At 40.5% G+C, this 24,620-nt stretch overlaps 2 protein-coding genes across 19 annotated transcripts in view; one reads left to right on the forward strand and one right to left on the reverse strand.

The window, feature by feature from the left end:
- LOC132395543 (V-type proton ATPase 116 kDa subunit a 1-like) overlaps positions 1-8,007 on the reverse strand; it is a 102,757-nt gene extending 94,750 nt beyond the window's left edge. Inside the window, exons 1-3 of the mRNA XM_059972317.1 lie at positions 2,536-8,007; positions 2,139-2,217; positions 1,907-2,004 (exon numbers count right to left, since the gene is read on the reverse strand). Coding sequence (XP_059828300.1) covers positions 1,907-2,004; positions 2,139-2,217; positions 2,536-2,652 — 294 coding nt within the window. The 5' untranslated portion in view covers positions 2,653-8,007. The remainder of the gene's footprint in view (positions 1-1,906; positions 2,005-2,138; positions 2,218-2,535) is intronic.
- LOC132395540 (uncharacterized) overlaps positions 1-24,620 on the forward strand; it is a 135,418-nt gene that overhangs the window by 48,231 nt on the left and 62,567 nt on the right. Inside the window, exon 6 of one of the 18 annotated variants that reach the window (XR_009512658.1) lies at positions 13,604-13,642. The exons of 16 other annotated variants lie outside the window; for them this stretch is intronic. The gene's annotated coding sequence lies outside the window, so the exon portion shown is untranslated. Of the gene's footprint in view, positions 1-13,603; positions 13,643-24,620 lie in introns of those variants that run through there. One more of the 18 variants, XR_009512648.1, reaches the window with a different exon arrangement.

The raw sequence follows: 24,620 nt of genomic DNA on the forward strand, positions 1-24,620 counted from the left end.
GAAAAAGAAGAGGAATCAGAACTTGGAGTACTTAGAGGCACATGATAAAATAACCCAAGATCAGCATAGCTTTCCTAAGGGGAAATATTGCCTGATAAATCTGTTGAATTCTTTGAGGAAATAAAAGGTGGATAAACAAAAGAGAGTCAGTGGATATTGTTTACTTGGATTTTCAGAAGACCTTTGATAAGGCGCTGAACATGAGGCTCCTAAACAAGACAAAAACCATGGTTTTCCACAGGGGTCGGTCCCTGTTAAGGCAGTAGGAAGATAAGTAAATGATTTGGATGTCCAAATTATTTGTCCAAATTTGCACACAATAAAAAGATAGGTGAAGGGGCAGGTACAATTGAGGAAGCAGGGAGAAGGGAAGAAGGACTGATTAGGAGAATGGGCAAAGAAGAGGCTGATGGAATATAGTGAAGGGAATTGTATGGTCATGCAATTTAGTAGAAGGAATAAAGGTGTTGACTAGTTCCTATATGGGGAAAAGTTCAGAAATTGGAGGTGTAAAGAGATTTGGGAGTCCCCATGTAGGATTCCCTAAAGGTTAATTTGGTTGAATTGGTGGCAAGGAAACCAGATGCAAAGTTAGCAGTCATTTCAAGAGCACTCGAATATAAATGTAGTATTTAATGCTGAGGCTTTATAATACATTGGTCCAACCACATGGAGTATCGTGAGCTGTTTTGAGGCCCTTATCTAAGAAAAGATGTGCTGACATTGGAGAGAGTCCAGAAGAGGTTCATAGGAATGAAAGGATTAACATATAATGAGTGTTTGATGGCTCTGGGCCTACACTCACTGGAGCTAAGAAAAATGACAGGGGACTTCACTGAAACCTATTGAAAATTGAAAGGCACAGATAGAGTGGATGTTGAGAGAATTTTTTTCTTTAGTGGGGGAGTCTAGGGCTAGAGGACCTGCCTCAGAATAGAGGGATGTCCTTTTAGAACAGAAATGAGGAGGAATTTCTTTAGCCAGAGGGTGGTGAATCTGTGGAATTCATTGCTACATATGGCTGTGGAACCGGTACACTAAATTGATTAGCAGAGATTGATTAGTAAAGGTGTGAAAGGTGAAGAGAGGAAAATGGGATTGAGAAGGATAATAAATCAGCCATGATGGAATGGGAGAGCAGAATTGATGGGCCAAAGAGCCTAATTATGCTCCTACTGTATGTCTTATGGTCTATGACTTCTAGATCGTTGTACTGTCCAGAATGATTATTGTCACATGCATGATAATCAAAATGCTCCCAATAGTTACCAAAGGAGTAATACTGGAAGAGGTTAGAATCTAAATAAAAAGAAAATGACTATAATAATGAATAGTGATTGGCCATTCAACTCTCAATCAGAAGTCATACATTTTTAAAAATATTTTTTGATTGACTCCTTAACTGAATGTGGCTCACCAATTTCTAACAAGGAAATTGGTACAGAACAAAAAGGAGTAGAAGGAATTGTCATCTTGTCTTCTCATAAGTCAATGAATAGTACAATAATGTGAAAGATGAAAGTCATTTGGAAATGAAATCTGTGTGTGGAAATACAGCAAGGAAAATATAACGAACAGTGGACAGCATTGTGTAAAATTCAGTAATTAATTTGCATATTCCTCATAAATATATCAGAAGAAAGTGATAAATATTAAATCAAATCTAAATTAAATTTTGAATCTTATTTACCAAGAACAATTATGTTTACATCATGGAAGGTTTCCAAGGAGCAAACCTAATCATGCTATGTAATACTACAACATCAACCTTAAGGGATTTTTAAAATCTAAACATGACTCAATATTGCTTAAAATGTTATCCATATTATAAAGGAATCATGGAAGAAGAAGGTAAGAATATCCTGCATAACCAGTAACATTAGTAGTTGCAGAAATCAGTGCTTACCTCCAATTCAATGACATCCCTGGGGCAAGGGGCTTTATCATTTTCTGCACTTTCAATGATTGGGATATTAGCTTTTGTAATTTCTTTTTCTAAAAAGCCTGCAGAAGGGAAATAAATAACACTCAGCTTGAAGCACATTAACTTTTAACAATGATGATAATTTTTCTAAATAAATTATATAAGTAAAATTGTAATTAGGCAACTGGGGTACAATCTCTCTCTGGAAACCTACGTAGAATTCTTTCCATTTCTTCACATCGCCTGACTTCATTCACAAATTTTCTCTGGAATGCAACAATCCCTGGATTCAGCTCCAAGTGTAAGGGAAGAATCAGATGAGATGTTATTAACAATGTGAAAGGCTTATTGATAGATAGTATTTTGTCCAATATGGAAATGTTTCAATTTCAATTGAAACTATTAATCATTTACTCAAAATTTGCTAAATGAATACAGAAAACATGTCACATCTGTTACGTGGTTTCAGTAGTGAAATGTCTAAGGGGTCTTTTCGTTTTCAAGAGTTATAAAGATATACTTGAATACATTTTATTACACTGTCAATTTTTTGCAAACAGGAAGAAAACAGCATTGTCAGCAGATTTTGTTTTGCATGTAAAGGTACTTACATCTCTGAATTGTACAAGTCCTAGTTCTCCCAATTCATTAACGGAACAGTATGCTGTTTCAGTCTGAAAGAAGAGTTGAACCAAGCACATTTCCTCACTCCTGAAAATTGAACCCATTTCACTTGCGATTTCTCTTCAAGAAGTTGAAGTCAGAAGATTTACTTCATTCTATTTGATCTCAGAGTTCTCTCCTGGAAAAAAAAAGTGCACAATCAGTTCATATATTAATCCTGAGTCTTCTTCCTTCTCCAAGGATTTAAGATGAAAAGCATATTTAAGATAATTAGCATTGATTCTTTATGGTTAACTTTCATGGAAATCCAGCTGCATACAATAGGATTGCAAGGAATACCCACGTCCGTTGTTTCACCGTTCAGCAAACATGAATGTAAATTTGTCTAACAGAGTTTAGGAAAACCTTATCTTATCACACAACTGTTTATATGATAAAACTAGGCATAATATGCAAACGAGACCAGTCACTGAGACAAACACAAGCAAATGTGTTCTGGTGATGCACAAAAATGAACTATGAACAATGTGACTATGGACCCCCTTTAATTGTACAAAAACTCAATTAGTGGCCATATCCAAAGGCAAAACAGTAAAACTTTTCTCAGGGCTCTTCAGTCATTAATCAATATATTTAATGTGACAGAATTGTCAATATAATCTCTCAACCCATTCATACTTATTGTGATCATTCACTGTCAAATTATGAAAGTCACATACCATCTAGAACAAAAGTATAAATTTGTACAATACTACAGTAAGAATTCTGAAGTTCCATTACAGCCTGGGGAATATAAAGAGAATGTGTTCACAGGGGGCCAGAACTAGGGGAATGGATGATTTAGGCTGAGGCTGAGCTTGAGGAGATGGCTGTGTTATATGGCAAGAGGCAATCGAAGGATTTTGCGATGTGCTTATTAAAGGAAGATGAAAGAAAAAAGATGCTGTAAAACTGGTATAAAAACAGAAAATGTTGTATACTCTTGGATTACAGACAAAGAAACAGGGTTAATGTTTCAGATCAAAGGTCCTTCATCATAATTACAATAGAGAGATAATAAGCACAATTTTCAGCTGCTGAGAAAGTGGCAACATACATGGAAAGGACAAAAGGAATATCCATGATAAAGTGATCCTATGGCAAAATGGTTTCTGGGGCCATTAAGGGGATACTTGTACTTTTTTTTTTGGATTTCCTTCTAAACTAATAAATGGAAAGATTCATTAGAATTTGTCTTAGTGTAAACAGTCTTCTTGATCTTTGCAAGTCATTACTGTTTTCATATATACCAAGGTCTTCAAAGTTCTTCCTAATCAGCTTCATACTGGTTGGTTGCTTCAGTTTTCATAGTTTTATTTTGCTTTCAGGGAAATTGATGACAGATATCCCTTAATATCGCAATTATGGCAACAGACTCCTTGCAACTGCACTCATTAGCTTGACATCGCATGCTGCTACTATGAAGTTCAAAGTTCAATGCAATAGCATTTTCTCAACAGGAAGTTCTTCTGTTTCCCACAGATGTTGTAGAAACTGGTGTCAATCTGTTAACACTCTGAGCCTTTCTTGAGAGACTCTGCAAACTTTGTGCCAGTGTATCTGCTGGTGTATCTATTACCAAAGCAACACTAAATGCCTGCAAGAAATTCGGTTTCTTCCCACTGAGCATCCTCATTTGAGAATGCTTTGTCTTTGACTTCACAGACTATATGAAGTTGACACCAGCCTTGGACAACATTTACATTATTCAGTAATCTGACTCAAATTTGTGATAAAGCATGCAACTTTGAAGGAGGCTATGGGATGACCTTTTGGAGGTTTATATCATGACAGGACATAGAAAAGGTGGATGGCCACAGCCTTTCCCCCAGCATAGGGGTTCTACAGCTAATAGCACGGGTTTAAGATGAGAAGGAAAAGATTTAAAGGGGACCAGACAGGCATTGTTTTCACACAGACCACAGTGGATGAGCTACCAGAGAAAGTGGTAGGTTTGGGTACAATTACAACATTTTAAAGTTAGTTTGGCAGATTCATGGACAGGTAATGTCTGGTGATCTTAATAGTAAGTTGGTGGGACTTACCCAGTAGGATTAGAATAACTGGGTAAATACAGTATTAGAAAAGTGGAATGTACTGGAAAAATTAAGCAAGTCATACAGCTTCTGTGGAAAGAGAAACCATTAACATTTCAGATGAGAGCCCCTTCATCAGACCCGAGGAAAGAGAAAAATAAGTTCATCTAGGTTTCGGTGAAATGTGGGTGAAACAAAGGGAATTTCTACAATAGATGAGGGAATATGGCAGGTGAAATTAGGTGAAGCTGTTATTTGTTTCAGATGTGTTTATGGCATATTGGGTTGTACCCAGCAGACCAGCCTATATGCAGAGAGGAAAAGCATATAGGATAACAGGCAGAAACAGTTCTTAAATAGATAGAGAATAGCAGCTCCAGGGCTCTGTTGTTTTAGAAGCGTCAGAGCAGCAGTGATTAAAGTGGGAGTGGTGGTGTTACTGGTCATGGAAAATGTCATGGCAGTGCTCAGCCAGGACAGACTGGAGAACTCATCTAGTGAGGCTTTCTGGGTGGAACCCGGGAATAAGAATAAGAAGGGTATGCAATTAGTGGGGTTCTATCATATATAAGCAACAGTCTACGGGATTCAGATGAACAAATTTGTAGAGAGAATGCAGACTGTTGCAAGAAGCATAATGTTGTTATATTAGGTGATTTTAACTTTCCACCTTTTGATTGGGACTTCCATACTGTACAAGGACTAGATAGGATAGAGATTGTCCGATGTGTTCAGGAGAGTTTCCTTAATCAGTACATAGAGGTCACAATGAGAGAGTGTGTGATACTTGTTCTCCCATTAGGGAGGGAGACAGGGCAGGTGACAGAAGTTTGTGTAGAGGACACTTTGCATCTAATGATCATAATGCCATTAGTTTCAAAGTAAAGATGGAAATAGATAGGCCTGGTCCTTGGGATGAGATTCTTAATTGGAGAAAAGCCAGTATAAGTGGTATCAGAAAGGATCTGGCAAGTGTGGATTGGGATGGGCTGTTCTCTGCCAAAGGTGTACTTGGCAATTGGGATGCCTTCAAAACCTGAATTTTGAGAGTGCAAAGCTTGTATGTGCCTGTCAGAATAAAAGTTAAAGATAACAGGTTAAGGGAACTTTGGTTTCCAAGAGATACTGAGGCCTTCTTTCTGAAAGAAAAGAGCTGCATAGCAGTTATAGGTAGGTAGGAACAAATGAGGTGCTTATGGAATATAAGAATGTAAGACAACATTTAAGGCTACGTCCACACTAGACCAGATAATATTGAAAACGCCGGTTTAGTGTAAAAATGATAGGCACCAGCCATTTAAAAAAATATCTCTGTTCACATTAAAACGGATATTTCGGCGAATCTCCTCCTACTGCGCATGAGCAGGACACATCTACCAAAAACAAGTGACATGTTTGTGTCGAACCTTGCTGTGAAAGACTTGGTACATGTTTGTCCAGTTATAGATTAGAAAAACTTAAATGACGGACAGCTGTTGGCTCTCGCACAGGAGGACTTATAACCAGAAAAAAACAAATACTGGAGCATAAGGAGGCAACCGACAGGGAGTTCACAGATAGTATGATACGGCTGACGACGAACATTGAAAAACTGATGAACTTTATTGCATTAATAAAGCCCCTTGTTAAACGTATAAAACATGTCTGCATCAGTGTTATCTTGTACTTCCATACAATGTTACATTAGGCTGTTACACATCTATTGTCAGAGAAGTACTTGCATAAATAGGTAAACCACCTTCATACAAGCAAGGACAGAAAACAGGGCAAAGTGAGTATACTTATTTATTCAGTAAGCTATGGGTCAAAGTATTTGGCGAGTACATTTCTAACTCTTCTGGCTTCAGTCTCACTGCCGTCAGTTCTGAAATTGTAAGGTTGCGTTCAGGAAAACAATGAAGTGGCATGCTGCCATCACCATCTGTTATGGCATGTCATGACAGTGTTTTTAGATTTCTCCGGTTACCCTGTCCACACTGCTCCGGCCAATCCAGCATTTTCAAAATTACACATTCTGGAGAGTGTTTCTGAAAATCTCCGTTTTCGGGGGACGAAAATGGCGTTTTAGTGTGGATGGAGGGTAAAAACGAAGAGCAATAGCTTTGTTACGGATTTATCTGGTGTAGTGTGGACTTAGCCTAAGGAAGAAATCAGGAGGGCTAAAAGAAGGCACAAGGTTGCCCTAGCAGACAAGGTGAAGAAGACTCCTTTGGAATTCCATGGAAATATTAAGAGCAGAAGGATTGCAAGGGACAAAATTGGTCCTTTGGAAGATCAGAATGGTAATTTATGCATGGAGCTAAAAGAGATGCGGGAGTTCTTAAATGGAATTTTTGCGTTGGTATTTACTCCGGAGATGGACTCAGAGTCTATAGAAGCGACGCAAAGCACCAGTGAGGTCATGGACCCTATATAGATTATAGAGGAGGAATTGTTAGCTGTCTTGGGGCAAATTAGGGTGGATAAATCCCCAGAGCCTGACAAGATGTTCTGTGTGATCCTATGGGAGGCGTGCAGAAAATGGAGGGGCCCTAGCAAAGATATTTAAATCATCCCAAGCACCAATTGAGGTAACAAAGGATTGGAGGAAAACTAATGTTGTTCAGTTGTTTAAGAAAGGCTCTAAAAATAAACTAGAAAATTATAGCCAGCGAGCCTGATATCAATAGAGGGAAAGTTATTGGAAGGTATTCTAAGGAATCAGATATATGAGTATTTGGATAGACAGGGATTAATTAGGGATAGTCAGTTTAAATAGTTTGGCACTGACCTAATGGGTCAACGGGCCTGTTTCTTTGCTGAACTTTTCTATGACTCCATGACTTTGCAGGGGTTCCCAATCCATTCTATGCCATGGACCAATACCTTTAAGCAAAGGGTTTGTGGATCTCAGCTAGGAAGTAAGAGCATAATATCCAATCCAGAGGGGATAACTTCGCTCGCTCCATCACTGAACAGTTCCAACTGAACTGAACTCACTTTCAAGAACTCTTCACCTCATGTTACCGATCTTTATTGCTTAATTCTTTATTTACTTTCTTTCTGTATTTGCACAGTTTGTTGTTTTTGTTTTGCACATTGGACATGGTCTTTCATTGATTCTATCATGTTTCTTGTATTTACTGATGTCCACAAGAAAATTAATCTCAATGTGTATGTGGTGACATATATGTACTTCGATAACAAATTTACTTTGAACTTTGAAAGCCATCATAGACAGACTTCATTCATCCACATTATTATTTTTTATAAGTACTGTTCAATGTTTTCAAACATAGAGTAAAAATCACATTCAAGGTTCTGCTAACCAGCTGCTGTGGTGATGTGAAAGGTGCTACTTTTGTATGCGTGAGGGTATTTACAGCAGCAATACAAAATTCCCCATATGGGTCCTAATGTTGTGGAACATGTCAGCAAAAGCACTGGAGACACAGAGTGTTGCATGATGTGGGTGGGGTGGTGGGGGGGGGGGGAGTTCATAAGGGCACCAGAATAAACAGGAACGGAAGAAGCAGAGCTGGGTGAGCCAGACAAAATTGTCAGTGCTGCAGGAGGATGCGAGGAAGATGGGAACATGCAGATCGTCCTGGGCAGGTTTTAAACTCAGCAGAATTGTCAATCATTTCACAAGCATTTTAATGCTTTTTTTAAACTTTGTATTCATTGTTCAGGATATGGGCACTAAAAGAAAACCCATTTATTGCCTGCCCCAGTTGCCCTTGAGAAGGTGTTGGAAGGGCACTTACTTACTTGCACCGCTGTAGTAACAATACAATTGAATGGCTTGCTGAACACCATATATCATAATGCCAAAGCATTTGTCAGCTCCAGCAATCACATACTCCAAGTACTACAGCACCTGCATTACTCTTAGATCCCAAGTTCTTGCCTGAAGGCTCCAGTACAAGCAAATGGATAATCTTTAAAGAGAAAAGCTTGAAGTGATCTGAAGTACTCAAAACAAATTATAATACACAATTTCAATCAAGATAACAATCTTAAAGATTAGCTTTATTTGTAGCGTACATCAAAACACTGAAACATACAATGAAATGTATTGTTTTCGTCAAAGCAAATCAGTGAGGATTATGCTGGGCAGCCTACATGTGTCACCACACTTCCGGGTCCAACATAACATGCCTACAAAGGTTCAAAGGTACATTTAATGTCAGAGAAGTGAATACAATATGCATCCTGAAATTCTTTTTCTTCGCAACCATCCACGAAAACAGAGGTGTGCCCCAGAATATGAAATGTTAGAACCCCAAAGCACCCTCCCAGCTCTCCTTCCCCCACCGGCAAATAAAAGCATCGGCACCAACCACCAAGCACTCAAGCATGCAGCAAAGCATCAATAAAGGCACAGCTCCTTAATTCTAACATGAACTTCTTTGGATTATGAGAGGGAGCTGATTCACCCAGAGGAAACCCCCACAGTCACAGGAAGAACATAATGAACTTCTTGCAGATAGCAGGGGGAATTGAATCTGAGATGGCTGGCTCTGTAGTAGTTTTACATGAACTGCTATGGTCCATGCCACCCAGTATGAGTACTTTAATAATATCTATACATTCTTTATTACCAGGTTTTGCTCCTGTTCTAAACCTCAATTTTTGATTAATCTCTTCCTCTTTTGTGGAATTGGCTCTTCACTCATTTCCCAGTCCCCATATTTGGATGCCTGTGGCTAATTACTTCTTTAAGAAAGCGATCTGTAAACACATACACATTCCAGCTCGTCTTCCACCAAATGAGCATTCTGTAATAAATGTTTGATCTGAAATTAACCCTTACAGCATTGGCCACTTTAATTCATGATTGCCTCACTGAGTTAACCATCCGATTGAAAAACACTTTAATAATGTAGTTTTTGGGGTTCTTAATTGGGTCATGATTGAGTAAACTAATCGGCTAGTTTACAGAAATGCAGATCTAAGAACCAAGAAAGCAGAATCGAGAGAATCAAGAATGCAGAATCAAGAAATGTTGATGGTTGAGCAGCAGTTAACTGCAGGAAGGAAGTCCTGTGTAATTAAATGACAGCAATAAGATGGTATCATCTTGTTAGCTGAACTGTGGGAAGATGTATGCTTGCTCATTAGTTAAGAATGCATCTTGTTAATTGAGTCATTGACAAGGTACACCCTTGCTCATTAGTTTTGCCAGTTGTAGACTAGTTGATAGGAATAGATGGTATCATTTGTCAACAACTTCACTTTCAACACATTCTCCCTTTTAACAGGATGAGAGCATGTGAACTTACTGGTACAGTGCCTTTTTATTAACCCAGCATTTTATGTGTTCCTATGAAATGGAATTGGCTTGGTCTTTTGATATAATGTTGTCAATAATTATCTGTGATCTTTTGGATTTAATATAAATGAAACTTTAAGCATCTCTATAAGAAGGTGTGATGGTATTGGGTTTGCTGACTGCTAATTTCTAAACAAAGACTTTAACCCCTATCTGATTTAGATAGCTTTGGGTACACTCACTAAAGGGAGGTTATACTGTGACTACCTACTCTTCAAAAAATTGTTCACTTACCACAGCTTCAGAATAGAGGGGTGTCCTTTTAGAATGGAGATTAGGAGGAATCTTTCAAGCCAGAAAGTGGTGAACCATGGAATTCTTTGCATAGGTAGCTGTGGAGGCCAAGACTTTATTTCTATTTAAGGCAGAGATGAATAGATTCTTGATTGGTCATGAAGGGATACAGGGAGAAGGTAGGAGATTGGGGCTGAGAGGAAATTGGATCAGCCATGATGAAATGGCAGAGCAGACTCAATGGGCTGAATGGTTTAATTCTGCTCCTACTTCTTATGGTCTTGTGTTTGTTTACAAAGCTGATCTTTTAACTTCACATTGATAATTACTTGCCATTTACATTAAGAACTGAAGACTGACACCTGTTTATGACAAAAAGCTGAACAAAGAATATTGGATGTTTATCTTACTCAAAAACAACCATTTGACCTTTAGAAGTTTAATTACTATGTTAGAAAGCAGAGCTTAACAAAACAGAAAGGTCCCTGGCACCGGACAGTAAATATCCATCACAAAGACACCAAGAGGATATAAAATGGATTGGGCCACATTAGCAATGGTTTGTGTCTCAATACACAGATCCATAGAGACATAGAGAAGTACAACACAGAAACAACCCTTCAGTCCATCTAGTCCCTGCTGAAACCATTTAAACTCCCATTGACCTGGATTGGCAATATAGCCCTCCATATCCCTACTATCCATGTACTTATCCAAACTTTCCTGAAATGTTGAGGTCAAGCTTGCATGCATGAGCTTCCACACTCTAGTTGTCGTCCCTCCAGACTTGGCAACATCCTTGTCAAATATCTTTGTACTCTTTCAATCTTGTTTACATCTTTCCTGTAGGAAGGTGACCAAAACTGCACACAACACTCCAAATTAGACCTCCACAGCCAATGTAGGAAAGCTTTCTTTATGACCTTATCTACCTATGACCCCACTTTCAAAGAATTATAGACCTGTATTCCCAGTTCCCTTTGTTCTGCCACACTCAGTACCCTACTATTTACTGTGTAAGACCTACCCTGGTTGGACCTACCAAAGGGCAAAACCTCACTCTCATCTGCATTAAACTCCATCTGCCATTTTTCAGATAATTTTTCCAGCTGATCCAGATTCCTCTGCAAGCCATGATAACCTTTCTCACTGTCTACTACATCCCCATTCTTGATGTCATCCACAAATTTGCTGATTCAGTTAATCACATTACCATCCAGATCATTGATACAGATGACAAACAACAAAGGAACCAGCACCGATCCCTGCGGCACACCACTGGTCACAGGTCTCCTGTCAAAGATGCAGTCCTCAATTACCACTGTCTGGCTTCTCCCACAAAGCCAATGTCTAATACAATTTAGTACCTCGTCCTGAATGCTGAGTGACTGAAGCTTCTTGACCAGCCTCCCATGCCTTATTAAGGTCCATGTAGACAATATCCACCGCTTTGCCTTCATCGCCTTTCCTGGTAACTTCCTTGAAAATCTCTATAATATTGGTTAGACATGACCTATTTGCATGAAGGCATGACGACTATCCTTAGTCAGTCCTTGTTTACACAACTACTTCTATGTCTGGTCCCTTGGAATACCTTCCAAGATATTATATTCTGTGGGTTTTATGGTACAAAAAATAAGTCATTATTGGTGGTAGAGTATTATTGTAGAAAAAGACTAACTAATGGACTCCATCTCTACAAGTATAGTAGCTTTCAAATTTGAATTGTTTAACAACATACCAATTTAGACCATAAAAGGATTGGAGTGAGCATTGCCTTTTGATTTATCACAACTAATAAAAGATAGTTGGACAACATTGTGAGAGAAGCTCTATGAAGAGGATAATGAGAAAATTGTAATTACATTTACAGAAAAAAGGCATGTAATGATTCTACTAGTCTTATGCCAAAGCTAGAGCTTTCCATCCACACTCTTTACTTGAAGTAACATACCTAGATCAGTTTCAGTGGAGTCCTTAATGTAATGTAATGTTACAACCTCACAAAACATTGATTGGAGTGTGTTTGGAATATCACGTCTGTATATTTTGATTGCCGCACTACAGGAAGGATGTGAAGTACAGAAGGGATTAATTGGGATGTTTGCTGGAATGGAGAACTGTAATTATAAAGAGATGGAATTGGCTGGGTTTGTTCTCAGTGGAATGTAGGAAGCTGATTACAATTAGACCGTAAGGCATAGGAGTAGAATTAGGCCATTCAGCTCATTGAGTCCGCTCACTCATTAAATCAAGGCTGATTTATCTTTCCTCTCAACCCCATTCTCCTATCATCTCCATATAACCTTTGATGGCTTTACTAATCAAAGACCTATCAATCTCCACTTTAAATATACCCAATTACTTGGCCTCCATGTCTCCTCATCTCTGTTCTCAAGGGACAGCTTTGTACTTGGAGGCTCTGCCTTCTGGTCCTAGACTCCCCCACTATAGGAAAAATCTCCACATCCGCTCTATCTAGGCCTTTCTATACTGGATAAGTATCAATGAGATTCTGCACACCTCCTCCCCCAATCTAGCAAGTACTGGCTCTGAACCATCAAATGCCCCTCACGTGGTTAACCCTTTAATCCAGGATCATTCTCCTGAACCTCCTCTGGATTCTTTCCAAGGCCAGCACACCCTTTCTTGGATAAGGGACCTAAAACTGCTCACAGTACTCCGAGTGCAGTCCGAGCGAAGCCTCATAAAGCCTCAGCATTATGAGGGATGCTGATGAAATCTTTTCTTCCCTTTGGGAATGAGCATCTAGATCAAGAGAACACTGATTTAAACTGAGAAGACGGAAATCCGGGGGCAAGGCAATGCTGAGGATATACGATAACGTGATAACTACTAGATATTCTATTAGATATACTTCTGAACTGCAATTGCTGCAAGGAGCAGCATGTAATTTCCCATTTAAGAGATGTACTTTTGAACTGTCTAAAGTAAACAAACTAGCAATTTTGTGATCTCCTGAAGGGTTCTGCAAACTTGACTCTTGGAAATGCAGATGAAGCACTCTGAAGGCAAAGGTCAGCCATCACTGGGGCAGACTTCAAGCCAGACTGAAGCTTTGAGGCCTGAGAGTGGTAAACAAAACAGAGTTCAACCCAGTCAGGATATCCCACCTGAGCCTGCCCATCTGCCCGAGTTTGACCTGTCTCCCTCTTTTCTCGTTAATACCATCAGGCAGGAGGTGTTGAGTCTCACGCCACCAAGTGTGGGAGCAGTTATTACTCTGCAGCCACTGGTCCCTGAACTGGCTTCACTTGCCTCCGTGCTAAACTGACTCCACAGCCTGTGGACTCACTTTGCATTATTTGCGTACTTTTTTTATTATTTTTGCATGTTTTGTCCTCTTTTGCACATTGGCCGCTTGCTGGTTTTTGTTGTTTGTGGATTCTATTGTATTTCTTTGTTTTTCAGTGGGTGCCCACAAGAAAGTGAATCTCGAAGTTGCATAAGGTACATTGTACATACTTTGGTAATAAATTTACTCTGAACTTGGGTTTTTACATGGAGGATGATGACTATCTTGGAGGAAGAAATAGAAGCAGATACAATTATAAAGTACAAAAGGCACCTGGACAGGTATTTGGTTAGGAAAGATGTAGAGGGATACTGCCCCAATGTGAACTGTTTCCTCAAAGATTCTGAGGTGAAAACAAAAAAGTTTAAAAACATACCTTGAAAATATATTTTTCTACTGAATTCATGAATGTAAGGAAATTGCACTGCATTTGAACCAAATTTCTATAAATGACCTGAAATGCTTGCTAATACGTGCAACAATTTGCAGAGAATTGGGAGTTAGAGCTTCTGATTATTCCCAGGTGATCAATTTGCATATATGAATAAATCCCATCAACTCTAAGCAATGGTGGGAGTGATCTTCCTGTGTGGGATTATTCTGGTTGGATGGAAGCACAGCTTTCAATAGAAAGGTATGATGTGTGGAAAGCTGGAGTATTGTATACAAAATGCTGAAGGGATTTGCAATTCAGAAAGCATCTGTGGGGGATAAAAAAGGAGTCAATGTTTTCAGCCAAGAACCAACATCAATCATGATGAAGGGCTTCAGCTCAATGTTGTCCCTTTGTTCCTTTCTGTAGATGGTAGCTGACCTGATGAGTTCCTTCAGCATTTTCTGTGTTACTCTGGAATTCCAGTACCTGCAGATTCTCTTGCATTTAAGGGGAAAACCATTTTGATTGAGGGAAGGGAATCTTGCTGAGAATGTGGATTTGCTGAGTGATGAGGGTTGTCAGGACCAATGCTTTTGAGTGTTCTGATAGAAGGACAGATTTGGGAGGATAATTTCAGGCAATAACCTCTCAGAATCAGAATCAGGTTTATTATCAATGGAATGTGATGTGATATTTGTTAACGTAGTAACACCAGTTCCATGCAATGCATAATCTAGCAGAGAAAGGAAAAATAATAAAACATAACAATAAATAAACAAGTAAATCAATTACATATATTGAATAGATTTTTAAAAAATGTGCAGAAACAGAAATCTGTATAATATATATATATATAAAAGTGAGTTCGTGTCCAATGCATCAATGTCCATTTAGGAATTGGCAGAGGGGAAGGAGCTGTCCCTGAATTGCTGAGTGTGTGCCTTCAGACTTCTGTACCTCCTACCTGATGGTAACAGTGAGAAAAGGGCATATCCTGGGTGCTGGAGGTCCTTAATAATTTTGGGTTGAATCTAAAGTAGTCAATGGATTTAACTGTGAATATGAAGAGTTGTATCTTTCAAAATTCAAACAGCTGCATCACGACTGTGTCTTAGTATTTAAGTAATTTTGATCTTTTTCAAGAGGATTTAAACTCCACAAATACATTGTGTTGGTGTTCAGTATATATGTAACAACAGTTACATATAGAGCAATATAGATCACTGCTAAGGATTCTGTGACTCTTTTTGAAAAAGTGTGCATTATATTTATTCACTTTGCAAGAATTTTTCTTGCTTTTGGGCAAATTGGAAATGAGAGCAAATTCTTTTCACTTCACTACATCTACATTTGAATAATTTTAAGCTCTTCTATCCTTAAAACTAGACAGAATCACTTGGTGGTTTTTGTCAGTAGCTTATTATTATTCTGTTCTGCATGTTAATAAAAACGCATGGAAAGCAGATTAATTCTGATATATTTTTCAAAGTTATTCTGCAGGATAAAATCCAAAGTGAACTGCTGTTGGAAGCAGCTTTTGCTTTGAACTGAAATATGAATGGTGATGTCCTTGAGCACAAAATGACCTTGACTGCCTCTGTAATAACTCTATATTTGAAGAAGAATGATTTTTCTATGGTTCTTTAACAGAAAACAATGCAAAAGAGAAGTGAGTCTTAATATTTTTCTAAAGTCATAACCGTGAAACATTTCTTTATTCATTGATTCCTTAGAATTGTTTTTGAAACATGCTTCTAACAAAATTTAGGCACTAAAATCTTTTAAGTATTTTAATGAGTTCCTTGCCCTCTAGTTTTGTGGCAACGTTACCTGGGCGGAGTGTACCTGTGTGTACTCTGGTTTACATCGCCAGGCGGCTTCATACCAAATGTTCCATTAATACACCCTTGCATTGACAGGCCCACTATAGCTGGTTCAAACAAACACTGCTGCAGGACAAGAAAGCATGAAACCCTTCAAAAAAGGAATTGCAGTGCCTGTTTTTTCTATCTGTTGTTCATTGTTTGGTAAATTAGAAAATACCCAAAAAATTATTATGGAGCTGCCAAAGTTGTTTAGTGTTCAAGAATGGATTTCATTTCAAAAGACATTTCTCTCTTTGGTTGATCCATGGTCTTGCTGTTTGCTGCTCTCAGATCTTCTGAAGGAACCAAATGAAAATTAAATGCACAGACTGCTTGTGTGGAACCATGTCTGCTGCCTTTAAGGCAAGTAAGGACTTGGGTGGACAAATATTCTTTCTTCTTCCGAAGCACAGACTATTTTAACTGCTTAAATGATTTGACAGAATCCACTGTTTGCCAGAAGCTTGCTGACTTGCTTTTATAGTAAAGTGTTCAGTCAGCATGAGAACTCAGCTGCAGTTACCACTGAGAAGTCAGTCTGTGCAAAAGTAATCCTGTTTCAAACCTGTGTAGAAATTTATTAGTCCATCAAACAGATATACTAAAATGATACTGTGTAAAAGGCCTAAATATGACTTGGTATTAATCATGTGATGTTTTTCAGAATTAGATTTATTGTCACTGACATGAGGCATGAAATTTGTTGTTCAGTGGCAGCAGTACAGTGCAGGCATGACAGATCACTAGAACTTACAATGAAGATAACTAAACAACACAAAAGAGAAGTAGCGTGGTGGTGTTCATGGGTTCATTGATCATTCTGAAATCTGATGGTGGAGGGGAAGAAGTTGTTCCTAAAACATTGAGTGTGTGTCTTCAGGCTCCTGTGCCTCCTCCTTGATGATAGTAAGAGAATTGGGACGTCCCGTGATGCAGCTGGCTGAGTCTATAACCCTCTAAAGGCTCTTATAATCCTGTGAACTGGGGCCTCCTCACCAGACTGTAATGCTACCAGTCAGAATGCTCACCATGGTATACCTTTCAATATCCTCAGACTCCTAAAGAAGTATAGCTGGTGGCTTGCCTTTGTTGTGATTGCCTCAGTATAGTGGGCCGAGGATAGATCTTCTGAGATGCTGATGCCCAGGAGATAGAAGCTTCTCCCTCTTTCCACTGCTGACCCGTCAAAGAGGATTGGCGTGTGTTCTCCTAACTTCCCCTTCCTGAAGTCCACAATCAATTCCTTGGTCTTGCTGACATTGTGTGCAAGGCGCTGTTGTGACGCCACTTGATCAGTCGATCTATTTCATTCCTATATGTTCTCTTGTTGTCAAATGAGATTCTGCCAGCTGTTGTATGATCAGCTAGTTTGTAGATGGTGTTTGAGCTGTGCATAGCCATCCAGTCATGAGTGCAGGGAGTAGAGCAGAGGGCTCAGCACGCATCCTTGGGGTGTACCCACGTTGAATGTCGGTGAGAAGGAGATGTTACTTCTGGTCTGAACTGACTGTGGTCTCCTGATGAGGAAGGCAAGGATCCAGTAGTAGAGGACAGTACAGAGGCCCAAATTTTAAAGCTTGTTGGCTGGTATTGAAAAGGTGATGGTGTTGAACACCAAACTGTATTTAATAAACAGCAGCCTGATGTTGGTATTGTTGTTAGCCAGGTTCTCTAAAGCCCAGTGGAGAGCCAGTGTGATTATGTTCACTATAGATCTGTTGCGATGTCAAAGTACCTGTCATTGCCAATAATAAAATGAAATAACTGGGCCCTGAAAACATGCTTTCTTGCAACTTAAGTTTTTCTTTAACTTTGTTTGTGCACAAGGAGAACTGCAAGGGCCCTTGTCACCCACACTGTTCTGAAGTCTGAACAGAAAACTACTATTTTGTATAGAATTGGCTTATCAATTGGGGATATTGATTATTGTAAATCGTATATGTTTGAGTTTCTTACTCGGAAGATCGCAATTGCGGTGTTAGAAGTCTATCAAAACTTCAAACAGACATCCGAAGATACTTTGAGGTTAGTAAAGACAACAGAGCCATAGTTTTTGGGCATTTTTCACATCTGTTATCTCATCTGTCCCCAACACCCCCTGTTTTGTAACGGGAAGTTGTGTTTTAGGAAGATTGTTCTGGAAATCTCAGCAGAGGCCTTACTCGTTTGGCTTGATTGCACAATATCTCAGCTGTAGTAGGCAAAGGAGTCTCTGTTGTTTCACCTCAAAGGTATCACTTGGCTATAACTGCTCCAGGCTATCCTTGTCTTACTGTGACTTCCACTCTCTGTCCTCTTTGCCCTGCATAAATCTTACTGAATTTCAATAGCAGAATCTCTGAAACTCTGTGACAGAATCGTCAGGGGTGATTGGAAATGACTGCTCTGCGGGCTAACGTCCCACAAGGTAATCTCAGGCAAGAGCCTAAAAGGAATATGACAACTAACAAGAATACGACTTCAGTTGCACACTGTACAATGGAGCTGCCCCAGCTCAAGAGTAAAGAGTGAAGCCAGCTAAAGGATTCCCAAAGTGAAGATCAATTGCCCTAAATTATCAGCTTTACTCAGATGTGCACTGCTAAACTGGTGATATTCTCAGATAAATGTTTCTATGTTCTATACCAGGGATGTACATCCAACACCTCAGGCGAATGATATCACAAGTGCTACTCTTTTTGGCCAACAAGAAGTCTAATTGCTAATTGATTTTAAAGGGCCACAGTGTGGATTGGCACTATTTAAGTCTTGATGACATTGATGGCCTGAATCGTATTTCATAGCACTAAGGCTGTATCTTTAGCCATTTTCTTCGGCGCTGAGCAGAGGGAGGATGGTAAGTCCCCAGAACAGGGATGCTATTATTCAGAAACGCTTAGCTTCTGTAATGCTCCTTCAACGGCAGCCCTGCACTGTGGGATGTCAAGAGAGAGTAAGCAGGTGGTACATATATGGTACTATGTAGGCCAGATGACAGCAACCCTCCACAGATTTGGTTCAGGCCTAAGTTTCCCATTTTGTCCTGATAGCCAGTACTGCTGACATCCTGGTGGCCATACACCCGGTAAGTACTACTAACAGGATTTGGAGGGTAGCCAGTGGGATAGCCTAGTCCCATCCCTTGCAGATTACAGTAACATACTTCACCCCTATCCTCATGAACCAGTTTCAGGGCGGGTGGTGGTGGTTTATTCACTCCATTGTAGGTAGGTTGAGACCGACCCTCAAAATAGTTGCAAAGGCCATTCCCATGGCAGTGCAGTACCCTTCTCCCTTTTGCAGTTTGAGTTTTGTTATCAAAGTAAAACACAGAATCAAACTCACTAAGATTCAGGGGGTACAGATTGCATTAGCAACCCACCTTTCAAATGTGTAGGCCGTCTAGAGCACACCCTACAGCCTGATCAGTTAGTACACAATGCATATTCACAACAAAGGTGAAGGAGTATTAGTGTTATGTGATACTTCTGCACTTAGGCAGAAAATAGATTCAGATTCAGTTTATTGTCATTTAGAAACCACAAATGCAATGCAGTTTAAAAAAAAAATGAGACAACGTTCCTCCAGAATGATATCACAAAAGCATATGACAAAACAGACTACACCAGAAAATCCACGTAACATTTGGCAATCCCCAATCCAGAGTCCGGAGAGGCTGCTGCGTATTAATATCGCACTACCGTCTTAGTGCGTTCCCCGGAAAGGAGCTTCAATCCTACCAGACAAAACAAGACCAAAAACTAAAGCTACAAGACCTGCACAAAACCACGTAGTTCCAACAATGCAAACAATAGTATAATTGATCAAAGCAGACCAGACAGCAAAAATAGTCCAGAGATGTTAAAGACTATAAGCTCGAAAGAAACTACCACACAGTTTCCACAAGTCCTCAGGGTCCCTGATAGACTCATCATCCCACGCCAGCGGCAGAAGGGAATACCCCCACTATGGACTTCCATGGCGCCGCCGGACTCAGCCTCGCAGACACAGCACACAGTGAAAGCACTCCGACCGCAGTGGACTCCGATTCCGGCACAGTTTCTCCGAGCGCCATCCTCTGCCGAGCGTTTTAAGACGCCCCCGCCAACGGCCACCGGCAACACGACCCCGAGGACTGGGGGCCTGTTCTTCTCAGCAGAGACCCAGACCTCACAGCAGCAGCAATGAGCTGCAAGGGCAAGGGCCTTGCAAGGGCCTTCCTAGAGATTTCCAGTTGTTCCTCCGTGCTCCCACGTCCATTTTTCATCCGATTAGGATTGAGCACGGCACCCCGCTTCACAAATACAGATATCAGCTCCGGAGTGGTCACTGCAAGCTGCTGCGTCATGCCGCCATCTTGAACGGGTTACCGGATTAATAAAAACATTTATCACCACCATTCTTATGGTCCTCTTTTCCCCGGTCCAGTGGCACTGGCTTGATATATGAGGTATGTATCGATGCTGGCTTTCTTTGGTCCTTTAAATTGGCATATGCTGTCAGCAACACTTGGAATGGATCTTCCCAGCGAGGCTGCAGGCAGTTCTTTCATTGGTAGGCTCTCACTAGTACCCAGTGTCCTGGCTGGTGGGTCTGGCACTCTGAAGTTGTCACCACTTTTTGTGCTTCTCATACACTGTAAGACTTTCACTTGCACCTGTATTGCTTTGCCTGTGAAATGCAGACCGGTATCACTTGATCTTTTCAGCAATTCCAGAGCTAGGGATAAATTGAATTGACTTTATTACTTACATGCTTCATATACGTGAGTAAACATCTTTACATTTCTGTCTAAATGTGCAATTTATAGTAATTTATAACAAATAGTATGTACAACAGGACAGTCAATATTACATAGAAATACAATGGTATCAGCATGAATTAATCAGTCTGATAGATTGGTGGAAGAAGCAGTCCCAGAGCCTGTTGGTCCTGGCTTTTGTGCTGTGGTATAGTTTCCTGGATGGTAGCAGCTGGAACAGTTTGTGGTTGGGGTGACTCGGGTCCCCGTTGATCCTTTGGGCACTTTTTACACACTCTCTTTGTAAATGTCCTGAATAGTGGGAAGTTCACAAATACAGATGCGCTGGGCTCTCTGCACTACTCTCTGCAGAGTCCTGCGATGAAGGGAGGTACAGTTCCCATACCAGGCAGTGATGCAGCCAGTCAGGATGCTCTCAGTTGTGCCCCTGTAGAAAGTTCTTAGGATTTGGGGCCTCATACCAAACAACTTCAACTATCTGAGGTGAAAGAGGTGGTGTTGTGCCTTTTTCACCACACAGCTGGTATGTATGGACCATGTGAGATCCTCAGTGATGTTTATGCCAAGGAACATAAAGCTGTTCACCCTCTCAATCCCACTGATGTCAGTAGGGGCTAGCCTGTCTCCATTCCTCCTGTAGTCCACAACCAGCTCTTTTGTTTTTGTGACGTTGAGGGAGAGGTTATTTTCTTGACACCACTGGGTCAGGGTGATGACTTCTCTGGAGGCTGCCTTGTCATTATTTGAGATTAGGCCAATCAGTGTAGTGTCATCAGCAGATTGGAACTGTGGGTGGCGCCACAATCATGGGTATACGGAGAGTAAAGGCGGGGGCTTATGGCTCCTGTGTTGAGGGTTTGAGGTGAGGAAGCCCACTCTTACCACCTGTTGGTGATCTGCCAGGAAGTCCAGGATCCAGCTACACAAGGCAGGGTGAAGGCTAGAGTCTCTGAGCTTCTTGTCAAGCTTGGAGAAAATTGTGGTATTGAATGGTGAACTGTTGTCCAAGGACAGCATTCTCACGTAAGCATCCTTCTTCTCCAGGTGCGTAGGGCTGTGGCTATTGCATCATCTGTTGATCGGTTGTGTCAGTAGGTGATTAAGTTCTTGTATAAGTTCTCATAATAAGAGTTTAGTGACAGTTCTAGCATCATTTCTATGAACCGGGTACATTACTACCCACTGAGAAAACAAACGTACAATGACAAGTGTATAATGATAACTCATGTAATTGGTTAATTGCATGAAGTCCATCTGGCAATGTGTGAATGGTCTTCAGGGGGAGGGTCTAACAGCGCTGGAACCAGCCAGAGTTTTCCTAGGACCATGTCTCTGACAAATCATACAGCTCACCGCTACTCTTCTCACCAAATATTGGAAATCGTTTTGGCCTCCGGTACGTTACACTGAAATTGTATAAGTTCATCAATAGAATTTGGAAAAGAATTGGAAGCCTGAGCACGTTAAGGTACCACATGCCCGTAAAGATCTGCTGCTGCCCTGGCAGTAAAATCTGTCCACTTACCTTTAGATACCGCATCACTTCTGTTAGTGTGAGCCGTAACTGCAATAGCAGATGGCAATTGAATAGCGGAGAGAAGATTAGCAATCTACCTGCCATGTTTTATTGGCATTGCAGAGGAGCTGAGAAATCCGTGTAGCTTCCATCGTTGTCCGCAGTCATGTGCCATTTTGAAGACATAACACGAGTCTTTATATTCTCAGTAGTTCTGGCTGCAAGGGTGCAAACTCTTGTTAATCTGGGTGAATTTAGATTGAGAAGAAAATGCCCCACATATATCAGCAGCTGTATACTATATAGTGTTTGTGGCATCGTGGCTGGGTTCAGAACTATGGGATAGGTTAGTATGACAGGTTTGTTAACAGCCTTCAGAACTTGGACAAAATTCCAGGTGTTCTTTCCCAGCTTCCACACTGGCTTATGGGCATATTATATAGACTCTCTGTCGGAATGAAAATCCCCCTTTGTCGGAATGCTTCCAATACAGGCTGAGTGCTTTTCTCTGCCTCTGGCCTCAGGGATACTGATGTTTGCATGGAAGGGGTTTTGCCAAATCCAATTGTACTTTAAAAGGTTCGGCAGACAATCCTCAACCCACTTCATTACTTTGTTTCATCCTGTGTTTCTGGTACACGAGTGAGTAAGCGTTTCGTTGTCTCATCATTCCTTTCTTGGGAGAGACTTGGAACTTGATATTCAAACTCAGCGGAATAGGATATAGAGTTATTGTACATAAAAACGATGCCTTAGGGAAATACTGAAAGACTTCCCTCCGAATGGGCACCATTAACCTAAGTAGGAGATGATTAACCATAGGTCCCAAATCTCTCGAGTGATTTGATGGTGCTACATAAAAAGTAACGTGCAGGCATTTTAAAAACAAAAAAAATGTTCAGCATTGGTTGGCAGTTTTCCACCAGCAACACCTTCAGGACCTTGCAGAGGGCAAAAATAATGAGGGAAATGACTTGCTGTTACGATCCTGGAGCAATTGTTGCACAGTTTTCTCATACAGTTTGTCCAGGCCCTCTACAGAATAACATACCGTACTCTGGATAGTCATTTGTCACTCAGATTTCATGGAGGATATTTCTCTGTGCTATAAAACCATAAGATATAGGAGCAGAAGTAGGCCATTTGGCCCATTGAGACTGCTCTGCCGTACAATCATCAACAAATCCACTTCTTCTAGTCATCCCCACTCCCCTGCCCTCTCCCCATAACATTTGATGCCCTGGCTAATCAAGAACCTATCTATCTCTGCCTTAAATTCACCCAATGACTTGGCCTCCACAACTGCTCATGGCAACAAATTCCACAGATTTACCACCCTCTGACTAAAGAAATTTCTCCGCATCTCTGTTCTAAATGGACATGCCTTGTACGGTAACCCTTTCATTCCTGGAATCATTCTCATGAATCTTCTCTGAACCCTCTCCATTGTCAGTATATCCTTTCTAAAATAAGGAGCCTAAAACTGCACACAATACTCCAAGTGTGGTCTCACGAGTGCCTTATAGAGCCTCAACATCACATCCCTGCTCTTACATTCTATACCTCTAGAAATGAATCCCAACATTGCATTCGCCTTCTTCACAATCGACTCAACCTGGAGGTTAACATTTAGGGTATCTAGCACAAGGGCTCCTAAGTCCCTTTGCATCTCTGTATTTTGAATTCTCTACCCTTCTGAATAATAGTCTGCCCGTTTATTTCTTCCACCACAGTGCATGACCATACACTTTCCAACATTGTATTTCATTTGCCACTTCTTTGCCCATTCCCCTAAACTATCAAAGTCTCTCTGCAGGCTCTCTGTTTCCTCAACACTACCAGCTCCTCCACCTATCTTTGTATCATTGGCAAATTTAGCCACAAATTCATTAACTCCATAGTCCAAATCATTGACATACATCGTAAAAAGCAGCAGTCCCAACACCAACCCCTGTGGAACTCCACTGGTAACCGGCAGCCAGCCAGAATAAGATCCCTTTATTCCCACTCTCTGTTTTCTGCCAACCAGTCAATGCTCTAATCATACTAGTAACAACCCTGTAATTCCATGGGCACTTATCTTGCTAAGCAGCCTCATGTGCAGCACCTTGTCAAAAGCCTTCTGAAAATCCAAGTACACCTCATTTACTGTGTTTACTCTGCTTGTAATTTCCTCAAAAAATTGCAGTAGGTTTGTTAGGCAGGATTTTCCTTTCAGGAAACTATGCTGGCTTGGCCTATCTTGTCATGTGCCTCCTAGTATTCTGTAATCTCATCCCTAACAAATGATTCCAACAACTTCCCAACCACTCATGTCAGGCTAACAGGTTTATAGATTCCTTTCTGCTGCCTCTCACCCTTACTGTACGGGCCTCTGAAACTTTCCAACAGTTGTTTAACCATAGTGAGTGTATTAGCAGGCAAAGATTCATCAGTGAAATTCCACCACCAGATGCCTGGTAATTTTCAAATGGATTCTTCCAATAAAGCATAATTGGGTAGACTGTCTCAGCCACCTTGAGTTCTACCCCTTCTGGGCAGCATTCATTCCAACTTAGAGAAGATCCAGGCCAAATAAATGTATCAGTGATGCTGGTGCTATTAGAAATTGATGTTCCCTTTTATGTCCAAAAAG

This window comes from Hypanus sabinus, chromosome 6 (genome assembly GCF_030144855.1).
Source record: "Hypanus sabinus isolate sHypSab1 chromosome 6, sHypSab1.hap1, whole genome shotgun sequence".
In the NCBI taxonomy this organism is placed as follows: Eukaryota; Metazoa; Chordata; class Chondrichthyes; order Myliobatiformes; family Dasyatidae; genus Hypanus; species Hypanus sabinus.